This window comes from Meleagris gallopavo, chromosome 2 (genome assembly GCF_905368555.1).
Source record: "Meleagris gallopavo chromosome 2, MGAL_WU_HG_1.1, whole genome shotgun sequence".
Lineage (NCBI taxonomy): Eukaryota > Metazoa > Chordata > Aves > Galliformes > Phasianidae > Meleagris > Meleagris gallopavo.
Window position 1 is genome coordinate 7,293,907 of NC_139405.1, and position 21,083 is coordinate 7,314,989.

The 21,083-nt window shown below is 43.8% G+C and overlaps 1 protein-coding gene across 3 annotated transcripts in view; it reads left to right on the forward strand.

The window, feature by feature from the left end:
• The window catches only part of SPRED2 (sprouty related EVH1 domain containing 2), a 50,928-nt gene extending 31,481 nt beyond the window's left edge, over positions 1–19,447 (forward strand). For all 3 annotated transcript variants that reach the window (XM_085218768.1, XM_003203690.5, XM_085218769.1), the window contains exons 4-6: positions 99–163; positions 15,217–15,366; positions 15,959–19,447. In XM_085218768.1, coding sequence (XP_085074894.1) covers positions 99–163; positions 15,217–15,366; positions 15,959–16,609 — 866 coding nt within the window. In that variant the 3' untranslated portion in view covers positions 16,610–19,447. The remainder of the gene's footprint in view (positions 1–98; positions 164–15,216; positions 15,367–15,958) is intronic.
• Positions 19,448–21,083: the final 1,636 nt, after the last annotated feature.

Sequence of the window (21,083 nt, forward strand, 5' to 3'; positions counted from 1 at the left end):
AGTTGTTAGACTCCAAGCATTCACCAGCCTGGTAATAATCACAATTGGAAAAGTTGCATGGAAGTGTCATATTTAAAAAAAAAACTGTTTATTTCTAGGGTCTACTACTTCCTCTTCAACGCTTCACAACGAGGCTGAGGTTGGCGATGATGATGTCTTCACAGTAAGTGCATCTCCCTTCAGGTCATTCTCCTTTGTGCTTTGAAAGGCTTAAGGGTTTTTTTTTTTGTTGCTGTTTTATTACCTGGGTTTGGCTTCCGGCTTTAATTACGTTTGTACAGTGGGTGTGTTTTATTTGATGGAAGCATAAACCCTGCAGAAGGTAAACTTCTGCAGGAATGTTGGGTTTCTCTCGATCTGCCATCGCCACGTGAAATGCATGACAGAGCAGAGCAGATGTTGTCAGGGCTGGAAGTGAGCAAGTAATGTCCTTCCAGTTTAATATGCCTTGGTCTGAGTCGTTCTTCTCCATATATAAGTAGAGTAGGTAGCTGCTTCTCAGGTGTGCAGTCAAGGAAATGAAGTTCTGAAAAACTGCCTTTATTATTGGGAACAAAAGTCAACCTTGAAGGCGTTCTGTGCGTACGTGAAGGTAGAAAGTTCAGACAGCAGGAGGAAGGCACACTGGTATGCGAGCTACACAACCAGTGGGGCTGAAGGAGGAGTGAGTTGCTCATACTGAATTTGTGGTAATGTCTGAAATGTGTTTTGGAGCTTTTTTTGAAACAGCAGCACCTACTGTTCCTGCTGCAGTTGAACACTTTGAAAAGGAGGAGGAAAAAAGAAAAACCACAATAAAAACAGTGAATATGTCAGATGAAATTGTAATCTGATCACTGATATTCCATGGACTGAAAAAAACAACGCTCACAATGAATACTTTGTTTTATTACACTTATTTACCTGGCTCCACTCACAACCCCCTTCCTTACAAGATAAATGCCCTCGTTGTGTGGTGCAGGTGGGAGTGGGCTAACAGGTGGGATGTCCTCATTCAGGTCCTTCTCTGGGACACCCCTCTGCACTTCCAGGGAGCAGGGCAGGGCTGAGGATGGGGAGAAGTGCTATCCATCCAGCCAAAAGGTGGCTTTGAAGGCCAAGTGAGACGGCACAGGACAGGGTTTTGTGCTGTGCTCCCACCCAGCTGCTGGCACATCATCTGGCCCGTCCTTTTGTCATGGCTCCAGAGGCAAACAACAGCAGGCAGGGTTAAAAGGTGACTTCCTGTGCTCGGCAGAAAACCCATCATAAGCAGCTGCTTCCCAGCTACCTGCCAGGGGTGATTTATAGGCGCAGAGTCGGGGGAGGCCCTGCTGGAGCCAGGCCAGTTTACCAATTTGTGCTGTTTTGTCCCCAAAGCAGGGCTCTTTTGTTGTTGTCAGAGTGAGGATGGTCCCTGAATGCGTGGGCATCCACAAGCCAGCTCTCACTGGGTGAAGCTTGGAAATGTTCCATGTTAAAGCAGTGAAAACCAGCCTGCAGAAAGAGCAAAGGAGATCTTTTTTTTTTTTTTTTTTAACTACAGTCCTGCCAGTTGACACCTTGGGAATGCTCCTGTATTTCTCCACAAACCCAACATTATGTTGATTTTTAAACTGACAGTGCTTGTTACAGGAGGAGGAAGTTGATGCCATTTGGGATGTATTGCCTTATTTCAGGGAATCTGAACGAACCATGCACCCAACCCACTCAAACTCATGCGTTCCTCCAAAATGCTGAGGCTCTTCCCTCAGCCTCACCTGGGTACTCATCACCCAGCATCTTGGCTTTCTCAGGCTGAGTCTCTCCTTTCACGGTAGTAAAGTTCTTTGAAGTTCTTGGCTTGCCATTTGTCTGAGAATCCTGATAGATGATGGTGGAGCCTGAGATCTGCATAAGCCAGAAATAACACACTGAAGTGTGTAGGGCTTTTAAACTGGAAGAAATTAATGTGCAGTGTTTTTTGGAGGTTGGTTTGTGTTCTGTTATTTTTACCCTTCTGTTTCACTCTTTCTTTACACCCCTTTTAAACTTATATATGATAGTCCATTTGGTCCTCCTTGCCCAGAAAGCATTTATTACAACTCTCCTGTAAACGCTTTTCCCCAACCACAGCAATAGATTTTTAGGGTTTGGTTTTTCACTCTTGTTTTAAAGAGAAAGCACATTTGCTCTTTTTATTTCCTAAGGTAGTTATTAAAATCTTTGCAGTCCTCCCCCTCTCCCACACATGGATGAATAAACTTGACTGCGTGCGGCAGAATTTTCAGAAGCATCTGCATGATTGAGTCATTTAAGCAGTCATTTACGCATCTCTGAAAATCCCAGCCGCTGCCTCCAGTCCTTGCTGCAAGGTCCTGCCTCTCCTTGAAGATGTTGCAGTGTGTTCGACCGCTGCGGTCCAGGATTGGAAATGGCTTTGCAGATCACTGCTGCAGCTCAGGCAGCAGTATACCCTTCTGCCCCTTCTTTATGGCAGCCCAGCCATCGTTCTGAAGCGTGGATTGCGTCTTTAAAAACAGGGCTCTGCCATCTGATAACTCTGCTGTGCTTCAGACCCATAGCGATGAGAGAAATAAATACAGCCCTCTGTTCTGAGAGCCCTACCTAAGGGAGCAGAAAGCTGAGGTCTGTGGAAGTAAATGTCACTGACTATGGGGGAAAAACGCTAATTTCTGAACTGAAATCTCCATTTAGAAGTTTAACAATATGTAGTTGTGTTTCTTTAATTCCTGATCCTCAGTAGAGCCCATAAATGTTTTCCATATGTTAGCAAATAAATTTCTCCTGTCTTGTACGTTATAAATCGTCTTCTCAAGAGATGCAATCTGAGTAAGACTAGCCATCCGCTCCGTCCCTGCTGGGGGAAGCATTGTCTTTGCAGCGGGCTGAGATTGTTCTGTTTGTCTTCATCCATCCAGCCTGCGTCTTCAGACTTCTTTAATTAACATTCACTTTGCAAATACCATTTAATAAGGATCAAATAATTCTCTAATTCCTTGGCCACAGAATTTGCTGTATAATTGAGTTCTTCTGCAGATTTTTTCCTTAATCTACACTTTTACTTTCAATTACAGATAATAATCCCACATGACCATGAAATGAAAAATGTGAAGTGAGTCCAAGGAAAGAAAGGTCAATGTCTTCCAGAGTCTGCAGGGTCCCTGAAACAGTCTCTTTTTAGTAAGCCATCCAAAAAACCAGAGATGTTCATTCTGAAACCCTATGGCCAGTGTAACTGAATTGCTGCTCATGTGTTTTTCAGATAAATGGGCAGCACTGTGCCTGCTTTAGTACTAAAGACAAGACTCCCACTGGCAGGAAGAACGATGGCTCCTGTGTCCTCTCTGCTTTAGGAACCTAAAAATGACTGCAGTCCTTTTTTGGCCTAACAGGAATGAGAGGAAAAAAAAAACAAAAACACAAAGAAAACCAACCTTGCTAAGTTTCACAATCATGTTACAATAATAGCTGTTTCCTGCAATTAACAGTAATTTTAGAAATCCTCGTCTTTGTTAAAAGTGAGACATTCCGAGTTTTTTTGCAGATGGTGAAGATGTGATCTAGAAAAGCATGGCTGAGCTACAGGCTTTGGTTCATTGACATCTAGACTCAATCCACTGCTTCTCTTGCAGATTTCCAGGATCCTGGCTAAAAGCTTGCTTGCCTTCTTTCTCCAGAAGCAGAACAGGCAGATGCTCTCTTCCTTCACTCAGGGGACGTGGACACACCTTGCTGCTACCAAGTCTACCCGTTGTTTACCCTCCTGTGGATAGCTGGCGTCCTGCTGCTAGGATCCATACCCACAGTCTCCAGACTCAGATTTCCCCCACAAAGCCGTGTCTTCAGGGTAATCCCACACCCCTCACACCCCTTTCTCAACACAGAGATGTTCCCCCGTTGCTCAGGGATGCAGGAGCCAGGAAGCTTGTCCCACAGCTTGGATGCTGCTGGCGTTCATTGCTGGGACAGACGCGATGCTGGCGGTACGGGTTGTGGCAGATGTTAACGTTACAGCCCTCCTCGCATCTCTTCTGGTTTCATAATTAAAAAAACAGATTTCTCCCTGCTGCCTTTCCATGAAACCTTTTCCCTACTTTCATCTCCCATGTGGGCCTCAAGTGTGTTACAGCCTCACTATTAAAATTTATAAGATTTATGTTAGTTAGATAAACACTAAATCTAACTTTTCTTGCTGGCTTAGCCGTTTCATATTCAGATGGTTCTTTTAAAGAATGACTGCAGCTCATTTTCTTTAAAGTACATACATAGAGACCCAGCCCAGTTACTTTAGATGGCTATACTTGTGCATTTTTCAGTTCTCTATGAGGCTGGAGCATCCCTCATCCTACCCTTCCACGGAAATGATGTTGCTGAGCGTGGAGAAGCACTGAATTGCAAGATTTATTTCATTCATGAATTGCACTTGGGATGAAGAAGCAGCAAGAGCTTGCAATTTTTGCAATTTCCTTTTTTCTTAAGCTGAGATACAGTAACATCAAGGAAAAGCTGCTTTTGGAAGAGCAGAGCTCTGGATGGTACTGGTGAGGTGCAGTGCTTAGGTTGTCACTGCAAGCAAAGCAGCATTGATTGCTCCATAAGACCAAGGACTGGGGACCCATCACAACAGTAATGTCAGGTAGCATTACCTGTGGTATTCTTGCTTAGCAGAGCCCAGATGACAGAAGGGTTCGGTGCTCCTAGCCACATCCTCTGGACTTGGAGCTGGTGTTGTAAAGCACAGCTATTCCAATTGAGATTAAAAAATACATAGAATCATTGAATTACAAAGTTTGGAGAAGACCGCTAAGGTCATCAAGTCCAACCATCAGTACATCCCCACCATGCCCACTAAGCCATGTCCTTCAGTGCCATGTCTGCCCTTTTCTTGAAAAATTCTAGGCATGGTGACTCCACCATTTCCCAGGGCAGCTGTTCCAATGGATTACCACTCATTCTGAGAAAAAAAGTGTTTCCTAATATCCAACCTCAGCCTCCCCTGGCGCAACTTAAAGCCATTCTTTCTCATCCTGTCACTGTTAACCTGGGAGAAGGGGCTGACCTCCACCTCACCACAACATTTTTTCCCCCTCTTTTCCTCAGGTTGACTTTGTCTGGATGAGTTTATGTTGGTCAATGGGAGCAGTAACATTCAAAGAGGTTGTCAGTAGGGAGAATCAAGTGGGAAGTTTTTCTCTGGCTGGCAGGACTTTATAGCTGTGTGCTTTCCCCTTCAGATCCTCCAGTTTCTTTTAAGTGATACTGGAAATTAACCCATTTGTTTCTAATTATTATACAAATACAAGCAAGTTCTGCTTACTACAATGATCGGATACCATTGTCCCTGAGACACAGATGTCACCTGGATGGGCAGCTGCTGTTTTCTTCAGTCATTCAAAGCCACAGGAGTGATGACTGCCTACCTCATGGAAGTTGTCAAGATACACCGCACATAAAAATCTGTTTATTCTTACGTATCTTGTAGGTTCACAGTATGTAAATGAGGAGCTTAGGTGAGCTGATGGGAGAGATAAGCAGTGGATAGGTTTGAAGCTTTGCATCCTTTGAAAGAAGGGAAGGGAGGCAGAGGACTTCTCAGTTCCTGCATTGCCTTGTATTTTTTGCCTTACTTCGTGCTTTCAGGTCAATCTCTAAGGGGTAAAGCATTCTGAGACCAGAAATATGCAGTTCAGTGCAATTCTCAAATGCACTGAGTCTTTAAAACAATTTTTCTCTCCTTTTTTCTGTCTTTCTCTGCTCTTTTTCTCAACTCGCATCAGGCTGGTTGTTTTCCCCCACAGTCTACAGGCTCCCAGGTCCCTTGCAAGGTGACCTGTTGCAAGGTGACCTGTTGCTCCAGCAGTTCTGGCTGGAGGAAGCAGTCCCTTCAGTGAATTATGGCCTGCTCACAGCCCCTGCTATTTGGGGTGTGTGCGTGAAGACTGGCAAACAGCATCCGTTGTTCAGCAGCAGATTATTAAGCAGATAATATCTGCGTCGCACTCCCTTGAGCCTTGCTGTCCTGTAGTTCTCTGTGTAGCTAATTAGAGTGGTGATGTGGAAGTGTCAAACTGCTTTGCTGAGGGTAAGCAATTCCTCTTGTCGCAATCCTTGTTCTAAGTTCTGTTTTTATGCTGTGTTTTCTGGCTCCATCCCATTCCCGTGTACAAACACAGTTGGTTCTGCAGTGGGATTGGGATATATCCTGCAGGAAACTGAAATCTGATCTTCTGCTACAATGGAAGTTTCTTTGTAGCTGCATCCTGCCAGAACTTGTGTTACAGTTTGTGCACCAGTTGGGAATCCTTGTGTTCAACTTGCTCCTTTTCCCTTGCTCCAGTGATGCAGAGGAGATTTTTGTTTCTTTCTGTTTTTAGCACTCTATTCTTCTTTTCCCCATGCTTAATGATGATGGGGTGGCATTGTTAAGCGTGCCAGCTCTTTCAGTATTATCCTCACTTTAATTCTTGTGTTGTACAGAACCAGTCTTGCGTTCAATTAAGTGATCTCCCAGCTTCCAAAAGCCTGTTTCCTTGTAACATACAGTCCTTGGAGGCTTCTGGTCAGGAAGGGTATCAGCAACCTGCCTGTAGGATTTGTTGTCTGAAGGTGAATGGAGCGGTGCGCTGCCAGCTGTAGTTTGTAGCTAATGAGTTCTTGCTCTGAGCGTATTGCAGCACCGCTTTGCACTTGCATTCAGCTAGCTGAGTGTTTGTCTTCCAAAAAAATAATTTGGCTTGGCGTGGTAATATACTGCAGCTGTATGATGAGTTGAAGTGTGAAGCTGTTTATGAGCACGTTCCTTTTCAATTCTCCCAAGAAGTGAAGGAGAAGTGTGCAGGCTGCTGTGCCATCCAGAAGGGCAGCGAGTGTGTTGAGATTTGACCTTTGGGGACAGGAGCACACAAACAGCCCAACCTGCACCACATCTGGGCCACGTGTGTTTCCTTTGGTGCTGTGCAGTGTTCAGGGTGAAGCAGACAATGGAAAGATTTTGCAGCACTTTACAAAATGAGTCTGTGGCCTCTGATTTTGGCCTTGCTTTTTGTTCAGCTTTGGTTCCCCAGGCATTTCTTCAGCACTGTGTAGGGGGGCATAGGTGTGGGACTCAATTCGAAGCAAGAAGCCCAAAGGAAGCACGTTTGGTTCCCCAAAACTTGAGTGTCATACCCAAAACCACTGCCAGGGAGTGCAGCTCCAGCCGGCTGCAGCAAAGCTGGCAGAGCAGTGTGAGGCCCCTCCTGTTTGCCAGCACAGGGAAGTGACCCCAGAACTGTTCCTATAAAAGAAAATTAATCGTTTTCCAGTGGTTTAGCTCCTGCAGGGCCAGAGAAGTTCTTGGCTTCTTATGCAGCAATAAGACCTCCAGCACCCTGCTCGTGTCAATCCTGCACTGCCAATGGATGTGTGATGCTCTGCAAAGCAGCTGGTGGAAAACAGTCACACAACTCCCCATGAACACCTAGTGGCAGTCCCCACACTTTGCTTCTCCGGGCACTTCTGTACTGGTGGCTGCATGGGGCTGATGGAGATCTCAGCACCACTCTCTGGGAGAGGGGCTGTGATTTCCACACACTGTGTTTTGAACACAGGCAGATTGGGTTGGAATCCCATTGTCTCATGTAATGGGTATGGGCAAAAAATAAAGAAAAGAGAAAAAAATAAATCAGCGTGGAGAGTTCAGGCCACTTGGAGCATGCACCCAAGTTTTGCTAAGTCTAACCATAATTTGGTTTTGTCCTCTGATTTTTTTTTTATTTTTTATTTTTTTAATTTTCTTGGATAGCTTGCAAAGAGGAAGGAGGAGTTTGGGAAAGCTAAACGATGCAATGTGCTCTCACATGAGGCTCCAAGAATGATTGTTCCTTTAAAGCAACAGTCTGCCCCTTTTAAAAAAATATCAAAGAAAATCCTCCAGTTGACCAAAATCCTGCAGCACGATGCTGCCCAGACCCCGAGGTTTGTGCTGGTTTTAACTGAGAATGCAAAAACTCATTGTGGAGCTCTGCCCAGCACAGAGATGCATTATAAACAACTGCATCTAAATAGCTGTGTTCCCTCCCCTCACCTGCCTAATGTATTTTGCCAAGGGTCTGCTTTCCCTGCGTCTTGTAAATATTTTATGAAAATTAAATCAGAAGTGATTACAGCGGGCAGTTCATCTGTCTCTGGTTCCGTCTGCAAGAAGAAAGGGAAGGCAGAAGTCAGTAAGTGCCACTGCGTTTTTAAGCAGAGCCTGACATTTTTACAATGCATGTGAAGAGGGTGTTCTTAAAGTTTGCATCAGCTGTTGGGTTCTATTTTAGTGATAGATTCCAGCTAAAATAACGTGGATGCTCAGAACTGTGTGAATAAATGACCCCTAACTGACTTCTTAAAATATCATATCAGTCTGCTGTGGGAAGTCTGCATTCAACTGTTTTTCCTCTCTGTTTGCATCCAAGTGTATTATACAGGAGCAGTGTGCCTATGAACTTGGAGGCTGCAGCGTTTCATCTGTACATAGCAAAGATGTGAATGATGGACTAGAGGCTCCAATTCTTGCAGCTAATCTCGTTTTCGTCAGCATCTCTCCATTCCCCAGCCTTATTTTTTTCCCCTGCCTGGGAGTTTCTGCACGGAGGAGCTGGAACTCAGTGCTGAGTTATGTGGAGCCATCTGTTCCTGGCTGCCCCTAGAGCTGCACAGGCTCTCGCCATCCTCTGTGTGTGTTGCTCAACACCTGCCAGCCGAGCTTTGTTCCTTTATTTCCTAACATCCACATCAGTCTTCTGAAGGAAACCTTTTCGGCAGTGCTGGTTGTGATAAGTTCCCTCTTAGCACCTGAAAAAGGGGAGCCAGTGCTTCTCTAATTAATGGCAGCCATGCTGACAGCAAGCATGTCAAAAACTGAAAACTTCAGGGAGAAGCTGGGACCTGCACAGTAATGTACCAAGGCAGTGATCTGCTCTGTCCAGGTCTACATCCTGCTGTGAGACAGGGCTGCCTTGGTTTGAGCTTTTCCATTCAGAGTACCCAATGCAAAGACATGACAAGGTACATCAGCCCAGTGGTGGAGTAAGGGCAAGGTGAGAGATTCCATACGAGAAGGAGATGTCCTGTGGATGCTGTGTGGCTGCAGTCCTCCCTGAGCTTCCGCAGGCTTTCAAATGTCCTCCTTTGCAGAGCTGTGTCTGGTGCCTCATATCACTGGCGAGCAGCTAAATGCAAAAATCTCTCCGAGGTTTCCCCCACAGCACATCTGATTGCTTGATGTATCGTTTTAGCCGTGTCTGATTCTCATGTGTTCACTTCAAGCCTTGCAGCGAGCTGCTAAGCCACATCTGTGGAGCATTGCCGAGCGATGCCAAGACCGGCTTTAGCACAAGCTTAACAGAGATGATCTCGTGCACAGAGTCCTTGTAAATGCTCCTCCAAGTTTTGCTGACTTAAGGCAGCACAGCCACCGGGATGTTTCTGGCACCGAGCGCCATAACCATGAAAGCTAAAAAAAAAAAATTAAAAAAAGAATAAAGGTAGTAGTAGAGCGCCTGCCCTAAATACACAGGGCACATCCAGTGAGTGGAAAACATGAAATCTTTTTCTAACTCTTTTGAATAGGGAGCAGTAGGCGTTGAGATGGGATCTGAGAGTTTTGATCTTCCCCTCTCTGTGACGCTCAGAAGTGCTGTGTCTCTTCAGGCTTACGAATGAAAGCTAGAGGAAAAGAATTGGTCTTGCAAGATTAGGCTGAAGGAATTCTGAGAGACCATATTTTATCTTAATCTCTTTAGAAAGGTGGAAGTTTCTTTACTGTGTGTCCAAAATAGCTCTCAGACTTCCTCTTTGCAAAGTTCATAAACAGCGGAGGCTCTGCAGATAAACCTCAGCTTCAAGCACAGATCCGTAGCATTGGCTCTCTTTACCACCCCACGGACTTTTATCATTTTTCCTTTCCGTAGTGATAGTGCAGCTGTGTTTTCCCTTTTTCCAGTGAATGAGGAGGGCTGTGCACACTTGTGCTGGGGCTCCCGAGCAATTGTACATGGGCAGAGCAGGCAGACAGCAGGCTGCTTCCCAGGCTCATCTTCAAGCTGTGATTTGGTGACCAAGTGGGGCTTCTTTTCCTGGGGATGATGTGAGACAGCAAGTGGCTCCCCTTCAGCATGCACAGGCTTCTCACAATGAAAGCAGGAGCAGCCGTGGGGAGGTTATGCTGCTGAATTGTCTGCCTTGGTGAAGATGAGACCCACCACGTTCTGTGTTTCCACGTGGGCTGCATTGAGAACCCTTCAGGTGGGGATGATTCAGCAAGCAGACCTGCTGCAGAGCAGCGTGTGCGATAGAGAACAGGTTAGCTCACAGACAACTCATGCTTTAGAAAGGCCAGGCTGGCACAGTTCAGAGCCATTATTTGCAAAACGACATGTTCAACGTTGTGATGCTTCTATTTCCCCATCACCTTCTGCATCTCATGTAGCTGTAAAAATCCTAGCGAAACAACAAACCGTCTTGTTTGACCAGCAATTATTCTTGACAGCAAACTTGCTGTAGCTGGCTGAGAGCATTTGTGGAAAGCTGCAAGCAGCAGCTCCCATAAATTCCCTCAGGCAACTGATTTCTGACGAGCTGCTTCATAATTTGGAGATGAACCGTTCTTTTTTCCTGGTCACCCTGGATATTGCACTGTATGAAGCAAAACTGTTCCGTGAGGCCCTTGGAGGCAAGGTGATCCATCCAGATCAGTAGCTGGGAAAGGGGAAAGCTTCTTTTTATTTCTCATCATTTTTTATGATCGATACTTATCTCAGAATATTACTTAGGCACCTGATTAGCCGGCTGTTCTTGTGTAACAAATCCATTTAAATGAGAAGTAAACTGCAGTAAATTATTAACATAATCTTCTGCACTAATGACTAGGTTTTTTAAATTGAATGAGTCACTTCTTAAATTATGAGAGGGAAACAGGGACCGGGGACACTTTTTTTTTTCGTTTTAATGATTACAGTACAACCATTTGCAGTGTTTTTTTCTCAAAGAAGCCGTATCACACATGCAGTACGTGTGCTCGCTCAGATACGTTCAGCTCACTTGCAAAAGGAAATGTGTATTGTGGGTTTTATAAAATCACTATTATGGCCATGATTAATGATTTTGTTATCCGAGCAGCAAAACCACAAGACTTTGCAGCCGCCATAGCAATCACAAAACTCCAGTATGTGCCGCACAGAATTTGCTAATTGAGCATCGAGGGCATGTTGAAACGGCGTTTCTTTGTGGACTCGCTGTTCCAACTGCTTTAGGTTTGGGTTCATTCCTCTTCTGTGACTGCTGGGCATGTTTTCAGTAGTTTTTTCTCTCTCTTTCAAAAAACAGTGGAGCCAGATTGGTTTCAACAGGCTTTAGAGGAAGACAGTGTTTGTCTTAGAAACCAATGGTTTGGATATGCTTTTCCATCAGTGAAATAGCCTGACTCTAGAGACTGTGTGCTTTTTAGATTTATTCCTGTAAGCAAGTGTGTTATATTTGGGTGACCTGCAGTAAACCTCTGATGTCTTCCCCTTTGTCATCTTCCCCAAAATTTTCACTGCTGTGGTGGTAGCAGAAAATCCTAGCCAACACAGTTGTGTTGTATGGGTCAGGAATTGTTTCCTGCTTCCATCACGGGTGAAGTTCTTTCCCTTGAGGTTGAGTCTGACTTTTAACAGTCACCACCAAGTTCTGATTCAGTTGCAGTTGAGTAGTAGAGGGAGCACCACAGCTTTCGGGGCTTGAGCATCATACCTTTGATTCTTGGTCAGTTACTTTCTTCTAAGAGCTTCTGTATGGCTTCTTGAACCGCATTATGGGATTTATCTGAAGTCCTTGCTTCTGTTTGAACCTTATCTGAGCACGTTCCAGTGGGTGGCTTGTGTTCTCTTCCAAAGGATACAAGAATAATAATCACTTCCTACTCCCCTTCCACACGGGAGTCATGATTCTATAGACTTCTTCCTTCCCATCTTCACATTTCCTTCCATAATCTCTTTTCTGGGGTGGAGAGAGCCAACCTTACTAGTTAGCCAGTATTCAGAAACCATGCCTCTGATTGTCCTGAGGATTGCCATGGGAGCTTTGCCATGCTGGAAATACCCTTACGAAGATTTCAGTGCTGGCGCTTGTATTTTTTTTTAATCTGCTGATGAGCTCTCTGTCGTGGAGCTGTTTGTTTTAACCCTGAGACCTCTTTTCTCAGCAGCGATAGTTATTTTAGAGTACATCATTGTACATGGCAGATCAAGATGTTCCCATCAGATTGCATATTAGTGGTAATTAGAGTTTGTTGTTGTTGTTGTTTAACATCTGGTCCTCTAGCATTATAAGATTCTTAAGCAAGTTTTCAGGGTCAGCTTTCATTTTTACTCCTCTGAATAACTTCACTGTCATGAGAAGGTTTTATCATCGTGCTGCAACCCTGCAACCAGTTGCTTTCAGCCTTGTCAACCTGGAGGCAGGGCAAACTTTTTTATGGAAGAGTGAGCAGAGAATTAGACTTGGATATCTTACTTTCTACCTTTCTTGGTGCTCAGAGCAAGTGTTTGCATTGGCACACTGCCCCTCAAATCTGAGGACATTGAACGTGGAAATGAAGCAATTTTTAATATGGTTAAAGCAGAGGCCTGAACCGCAGCCTCTTTGGTATGCTGCAAACAGGTTTTGTAGCCATGTTGACACATGTGAAGGAGAGGCTCAGTTGCCCTACTGGCTCTGAAGGAGATGAAGGCGTGGAGCAAAGGGTAGATAAGGATCCAGCATGATAAAAATCGCTCCAGCCTTTCTTCCAGTTGCCTCTTGCAGAAATACAGCTTTCCTCGTGGAGCCGTGTGTGCATTCAGCAAACAGCACACTTTGTGTTGGCTGGTTATAGCCCCCAGCTGTCTCTCTAAGATTATCCAGCATTATATCCAGTTTGGGACTTCTTTCCATCTAGCAGAGCAAGAGGGTTACAGGCCAATGTATGCCTCCTACTCCAGATGAGTGAGTTTCCCAGGCTTCTTTCTGTTCACCATGAGCGCCCACAATGTAGTTGGAGCATACTCACGAAGGCTTGTCCCAGCAGGGCTCGGCTGCATTTCCACTGAAGGTGAAGGGTCCTGCTGGCACGGCACCATGCTGAATCCTTCTTCCTTTTTGGCTCATGACAGCCAAAGTTTAACTTTGAGAGCATGCTACAGGGCAAAACTGCCTGCAGTACGGGCTATTTGCCTTTCTGTTCTAACAAGCTGAAGTTGAAGGTCTGCATCCAGGTCTGCACCACATGCAGTGCTGCAGAAAAGTACTTGTAGGAGGGGGCTGTTATAACTGAATCCTAACTCTTCAAAGGTTTTCAAAATAGCCTGGAAGCTTGATGTTATTTTGAAGAACTTGCTGTAGAAGCTGCTAATTTTGTCTTGAAGTGTCCCCAGAAAGTGCTAGATATAGTAGGGCTTGAAGTTACAGGCACAAAACTTAGCTTAAACCCCAAGTGTGAAGTGCCTGCATCTAGTCAGAGATGATGACTGGGATGATGAAACCACTGAAAAAAAAAAACTGAATGTCAGTGCAGTTGCACTTTATAGGTGTTAGTGTTATTAGTATAACTTGAGGCTTGTTCTGATTCTAAATACTTGATTTTAAAATAATTTGGGAAAAAAAACGCAACAATCTGACATGAATTAAAAGTAGGTTCACAAAGGGTGGGTCAGCCGTTCAAAACTCATCCTGCTTGTTTTACTTCTCAGATAACACAGTCTGACTTCACATCACGCTGCAAACAGATCTGTGTATTTGCTTTCAACAAAATAAGGTGGCAGTTCAGTGCTGTACGAGTCAAAGTGGGTCGACTAAGTGTTGTAATGCTTTAAGGTGTGTTCAAGTTTGGGCAGCGTCTTGCAAAGCGTTGTTTTGAGAATAAACAAATAGCCACAGTGACTGTTCTTCTTGGATTAAGAGACGTGTTTAGTACGATTCATTGAAAAATAATATTTAGAGAGTGCATTCTTGACCAAGAGAGAAGGTTTTTCAGGAAAAACCAGTCTTCTGTCATTGCTGATATAACCACCTTCCCCTGTTGAGTTTGTGTCTCCACCTAATGTTGTGGCAAATGGAAACCTCTCCGTTGGGCTTGCCTTAGCTGCAGCATGGGTTGCTAGTTGAAGGGGGTTGGAGATTTTTCTTTGTTTGTGGCACCAGTATTTTTGGAAAATGTAGTGTTACAGCATTTCTGTCAGTTGTACCCATGGGCGAAAGGAGCCATCAAGGAGATGTTCATTTAACAGCTGTCCTTTGATATTTGTGGTAATGTGAAAAAGTGTAACAATCAGTGAAAGTAATTAATGGGCCTGAATGTCTGGATATCGGAGAGAAAATACAAAGGTTGCATCCAAAAGTAATGCCTCCTCTTTTGTTCACTGTCTGTCTTGATGCATGTCAGAGGCAGATGTTGATGAGAAGACAGGGCTGTGAAGAGGGGATGGCTAAGACTGGGTTATCCTGCTGTGCATTTCTGCAGGAAGATAAATAAATATGTTAAGAAGCTGCACGTATTGGCAACAGCATGTTACTACACAGTGTTTCACCCTTTCATAATCATTGCTGTGGAGCAGTGCAATTAACTAACCTAAAGAAAGTGAGCACAGTGAGGTAGCAATGTATAAAAATACAAGTAACGTTCATTGTACATTAAAGATTAGCTACAAAAGGAGAAGAAAAGCCCTAAAACTTTTATGGGAAAGCTGAGTATTTAAGTTGCCTGCAATGAACTGGAATTCACCGTTTGGAGAAGAATGCTGAAAGAAGTTTTTTGACTCCTGAAGGCTTAAAAAAAAAAAACAATTTCTGCAGTCCTGAGTGCACGTCAGGACATAAATGACAGCCTCATTTGAAGGAGTTTAAATATGTGCTTCAGAGGTAGCTTCCAGTGTGAACATTCACCACTGTGCAGTGCCTAGTGCAACAAATAATGTGCCAACTGCATATGAGTGGTGTTAGTGAATATGTCACTGGTGGGCTATGGTATACTTAATTTTTCCGTATGTGTGGCAACGCGTTTTATGGCCTGGCAACAAACCTGCTTCTTTCAAGAGTTTTATGTGAAACCTATGGAAGCTGCCTGCCGTCAGGTGTTGCCAATCTCGCAGGTGTGTGCGAAGTCAGTGAGCAGCAAAACATCTCTTTTAAGACTGCGTGCTGTAACGATTGGACGTATTACAAGCTTTTTCCTCTTTCCATTTCTTACAGAATGCAACCGATAGCTCCTCCAATTCCTCTCAGAAAAGGGAACAGCCTGTGCGAACTCTGGCTTCTCCAGCATCCTGCGAAAATCGAAGAATTTGCACTCGTGGGCACCTTCATGACCATTACAGCTCTGACCACTACCATCTAGAACAAGTAAGGCACTTTTCACTGTTAGGACACAAGGGGCTGTCTCAATCATAGTTAGATAAGTCCACACAGCATATGGTTCCCCCCACCACCAAAAACACTCAGAAAATCCCCACTCCTTTCTCCTCCTCTGCCAGCGTTAGTTTTAAGTGGCATCTAATTATTAAAATAAATATATGTTTACACTGATTTTAAAACGTTAGATCTTTCCAGTACTTAAAAGGAGCTCATAATCAGGAGGGAGAATGACTTTTTACATGGCCTGATAGTGATAGGACAAGGGGGAATCAATATAAACAAAAAAAAGGGAGATTTAAATTAGGGGAAGATCTTTTTGTCAGAGGGTGGTGAGGTGCTGGCACATATTGCCCAGAGAAGCTGTGGATGCCCCTAGATCCCTGGAGGTGTTCAAGGCCAGGTCGGATGGGGCCTTGAGCAGCCTGAGCCGGTGAGGGGCAGCCCTACCCTCAGCAGGTGGGTTGGAACTAGATGATCTTTAAGGTTCCTTCCAACCAAGCCATTCCATAATTCTGTGATTCTATGTACAAACAGCTTATTCATCTTTTCTCCCTCTTTATCTCCATGCCTACTTCTACAGTCAGTACCACGATCCTACCGGCACGTCAACTTTCCAGATGACGATGAGGAAATAGTGCGCATCAATCCTCGGGAAAAGATTTGGATGACTGGATATGAGGACTATCGCCATGCCCCAGCACGAGGAAAGAACTTTGATCCTGATGACGTGGACTCCTACGTACGTTTTGCCAAAAGCGAGTCCTCAAAACACGAGTACACTTATCCTTACGTAGACAACTCAGACTTTGACCTGGGTGAAGATATCAAGGGTGCTGTGATAAAGACTCAACCTGTCAAATTCAAGCCCAGACGGAAGGAAGATGGTGAGAGGTCACGGTGCGTGTACTGCAGGGACATGTTCAATCATGAGGAGAACAAACGGGGTCAATGCCAGGATGCTCCTGACCGCATCAAGACTTGCATCCATCGAGTGAGCTGTATGTGGTGTGCAGACACTATGCTCTATCACTGTATGTCCGATCCGGAAGGAGACTTTACAGATCCTTGTTCGTGTGACACCAGTGATGAAATGTTTTGCCTCCGGTGGATGGCCCTTATCGCCTTGTCTTTCATTGCTCCATGTATGTGCTGTTACTTGCCGCTTCGGGCTTGTTACCACTGTGGGGTCATGTGCAGGTGCTGTGGTGGAAAACACAAAGCTGCTGGATGACTACAAATGAGTTCGGTGTGTTATGTTTTTCCTGTAGTTCGGGGAACACATTGGTTTTGGAGCATTGAGATCACTTATTTTGATGCAGCCACTGTGCCCAGCAGCATCCAGAAACCACCAGTTTGGATCATTTTACGTTTGATCGTCTGGGGCTCACACTGCATTGATTTGCTCATCAAGTGTTCTAACTAACTAACGTACAGCATAGACTTTTGTATTATTAATCTGTAATCAAACAGACTGTCTTGTACATGTTTATATTATTTTTTTCAGTTAAAACGAGTTTAAGAACTGCTTTAAATGGTGGTGGATTGTAGAACATCTCCAGGTTGTGTCCGTCTTGCCTCTGCTCGCACGGTACCATCAGTGTGTTAGCAAGTTTTGGCATTTCTCTAAGCAGGGTGGTGTAGTGAACGAGATCTCACTTGGAAGATATTTTAACTTGCTGTCAAGTTATCGTGTGTATGGAAGGTGTGCTAGTAACAAACTTGTACCACAACACAGTATTTCTGTCACTGGTTTTCTTTTGTTTTGGTTTTTCTGTTCTGTTTTCCAAAGCCAAAATAGCCATGTAAGCTGCAGTTTCTCTTCCAGAGTCCATCGTCATTTCCTTCAGCAAACATCTTAAATTATTTCTCTGTTCTTAAAGCTCTATGAACGGAAAGCAAAGCTCAGTTACCATAGTCACATAATCATTGAGAATCTGGTAGTTCTCCTTACCTGTAATCATTTCAGACCACTACTTGAAAGGGAAACTTTACATTTTAGTGTTTTCTTTTTTCCCTAAATAACTTCGGAAAAATAAAACTCTGTTTTCAGAGTTCTGCCCAAAAGAAGGGAACTTTTTCTTTAGACAGCCATGTAATGATTTGAGTATAAAACACTACAGTTCCAGATGAGGAAAATTGTTGTTATGCAAAGAATTATTAACAATGCAATGTCAAAAGCACTATTGTAATCCATGGCAATTCTGGGGAAATGCTGCATTAAGTGGTGGATTATATGGAAAATAGTATTTGTTTATTTTTTTCTGTATAATATGTGAGCACGAGAACACGTGCGTTCACGGTAGAAACTACATTTAGCAGTCTAAACAGGTATTGAAAATCAAAAGCCAGGATGTTAACCACCACTTTCATTTCCTGACCTACGGTTCTGATTCTCCGGATGCTTACAGATGTCCAATGTAATGCATATGCAACCAGCATTTGTGTAATTCTTTGTATAGGATTAATCACAGGAGTCTTTGCAGGAGCCAGACCGAAGCGTCTCCCTCACTTTCCCCTCCCTAGTTCACCACCCAGATTTATCAAGTGGATGCATAAGGTGCATACAGCAGGATAAAATTACTTTAATTTTTTTTAAATGTCATGTTGTCTTGTGTACAAGGCTTGTAATTAGCTGGAAAAAAAGAGTATTTTTCTAATATATTACAGGAATAGCCAAATAATTTTTATTAAAAAAAAAAATGATTTAGCGCAGTGAGCTCTAACTAGCATAGTACAATCTGAATACTTTGAGGCAGCTAGGGATTGGCTTGTCAAAGCTGGCACTGCTGTTCCTGCCATAATTTCTTTCTGCAGTAAATTGCCAGTGAGCGCATGTCCTTTCCCTCCCTCTATTGCACATTGACATCAGTCTTAAAAGAGAGGATTTTTTTTTCTTTTTTTCTTTTTTTCTTTTTTTTTTTTTTTTGCCAAATAAATGTAAAAGGAACGCTTGCCATTTTTTCTTGGTGGAATGTCCCAACGGTTCCTCTGAGAGTTAATCACAGCTTTTTAGTAAACCATGAACAAAGTATGCAACGTGCTTCTACACTATAGAGTTCGGTAGGCTTAATTTGTAGCAGTTGCTGGGGATCTTTTGGTTGGAAAAGAAAAAGAATGATAATGCAAAAGGGATGGAGTGTTACACACTCGGTGATGTGTCTGGGTTTGCTGAATGAAATATAAATATTTTGTGCCTAATAGCAGTTGACAAATCTCTCAATGGTGTCTAGTAAACATCAAGCCAGCCTCGAAAACAATTTTATGGAACAACCTTTTCCTTTTATTTCTGTTCTCCGAGTTGTTTCATGTAAACAAACATCTGTAAGATCTTCTCTCTATAAAGCACAACACTACAAAAAAGATCTTACAGTTTTTTGTCCAGTCTTGAAGTGCCCCTATTTATTTAAGTAAAGTAGACATACTCCAAGCCTTTCTGTATGTCTGAAAATAAAAATAAAAAATAATAATAAAAAAAATCCCTCTTTTTTTTTTTTTTTTTTTTCCGGTTTTTCCTTCCTCCTTCTTCCCCCCCTCTTTTCCTGTTGGGTTTTTGTAATACTTGTAGATTTTTGCCGCGTGTGTTATTTGGTTTGTGAAGGCAGTGGTGTAAGGGCACAATGATAGAAATGGGTGTTTTTTGTAAATATTCCTCCTTACTTTCCACACTGCTGCTGAACAGTGTGTAGCGTTCTCCCAGTCAGCTTTGCAATACTGACATCAATCATTCGAGAGAAATTATTCAGATTTTATTTTTGTATCTGTGGTAACAAAACATTAACCAAATTTGTTTTCTGTCATGAAAAATGTTTGTTTTTTTCAAGCTATCGCTCACATTAACAAATTAAAGTGCCTGAAGCCTCATCATTATTGTATCTATATACTAAAAGTTAAAACCCTGTTGTATTGATTTTTATAAGCCTTTTTACCTCTGTGTAAAAAATATATATACAAGTGTATGATGTACATTTTAGTTCTTAACTTCTTTTTTTATTGTTTCTAATATGTATGATCCGTGTAGCTATTGCTTTAAAATGTACCATGTAAATATAAATACATCATATCAAAACGATGCCTTTGGTGTGGGGGTGTTTTTCAGGTGTTCTCTGTGATTTTGAGAGGCCTGTGGGTCAGCCTGTCCCAACAGCCATGAAGGGCTGGGCTGTGACAGCAGGAGCCGTGGCACATTTTCAGCCCTTTCTCCTCACACCTTGCCCCAGGGTGAGGGAGGGGGCTGTGTGACCCTGTTAGCTCCCAAGTGTGTTTGCAAAACAGTCTGAACATTTCCAGGTGCTCTAGAGAGCCCTGGAGGGATCGAGAAGCACATCTCGTATCCCAGCTGGCCACGGAGAGGCTTAATGCTGGAGCTGCTTGGTGTTGGCTGCCAGGAGGCTTCAGACAGGCATCCCGGGCAGCTCCACTTGCTTAGGTGGCATTGACACTGAAGGATGGAAGAGGAGTAGCTCAGTTACACAGCCTAGAGGACACTAAGCTGCAGCTGATCGACTCAGAAACTGGGGAAAAACAGTGAGTATACCTGATTTTATTGCAGCTGTTTCCAGTGGGATATCCAGCCCTGCCTGTGGCTTTCCAGTCACATAAATCTCCTCAGTGGTAGAATCTGTCACAGTTTTGCTGGGATTCCAAGTCCACGTCTGCTTTATATTGTATTTATGTATTTCTGTAGATGTATGATCACACAATCATAGAACGGCCTGGGTTGAAAAGGACCATAATGATTGTCTAGTTTCAACCCCCCTGCTGTGTGCAAGACAGCCTGGCCTTGAATGCCTCCAGGGATGGGGCATCCACAACCTCCTTGGGCAACCTGTTCATGATTAGGATATTTATATTTGCTTTTTTTTTTTAACAAAGCAAATTTTAGCCATGCACCTAAACCTTGCAGCCATGTGGAGAAACATGCAGCGTGGGCCTGGTGTTTGTCTTAGGAAGACCCCCCACGGCACACAAAATCCTGCAGTCTGACATGGCACTAGCTCTGTCTACAGATAAATGGCTGGCAAATTGACCCTGACAGCCTGCTCTTAAGTTCATTATGCTATCTTGACAAATTAGGGCAGGAAGCCTTTAGCTCCTGTAGCAAAAATGCTGAGTCACGGCCTGATGCACTGATTGATCACCTGGTGGGAAGGCAGGGCCAACCCAGGGGAGCTCAGGTGTATGCAATCCATCTGAGTGACCAGGAGGAGTGGAGCCAAGATCCACCCCTTCCCAGACCTCATTAAGGGTTGGCAGTGGAGGTGAGGGTATCTCTCTGGAGATCCTGCCTATTGGAGGCCTTCTACAGGTAAGCTGTTTTTATTCCTTTGTCTCTGTGTCTACAGCTACTGTGGGCTTGTTCTTGTTTGCTGCAGCCTAGGGTTGTGCCACCCTGCTTCTATTGCTTTCCCTCACATTATAGCATTACAGCTCTGTTCTCTGTCATTTCGCATTCAGCTTGTCCTGCAGAAGGCCTGGATAGTCCCTGTATCTGCTTGCAGCCTGCAGTGTCTTCTCTCAGACTTGCCTGTGTGTCAAAGGGGCCTAGGGATTTCTAAGCTGAACCAGCCAACAGTATGTTTGGACCCTGAGATTGCTGGAAAATACGAGTTTCAGCAAGATACAAGGTGCTAGGGTAGGCCAACAACCTACTGGAAGCAGCCAATGAGGTGGCACGTGAGGAGAGTGCAGTCCTGCAAGTTTGTAAT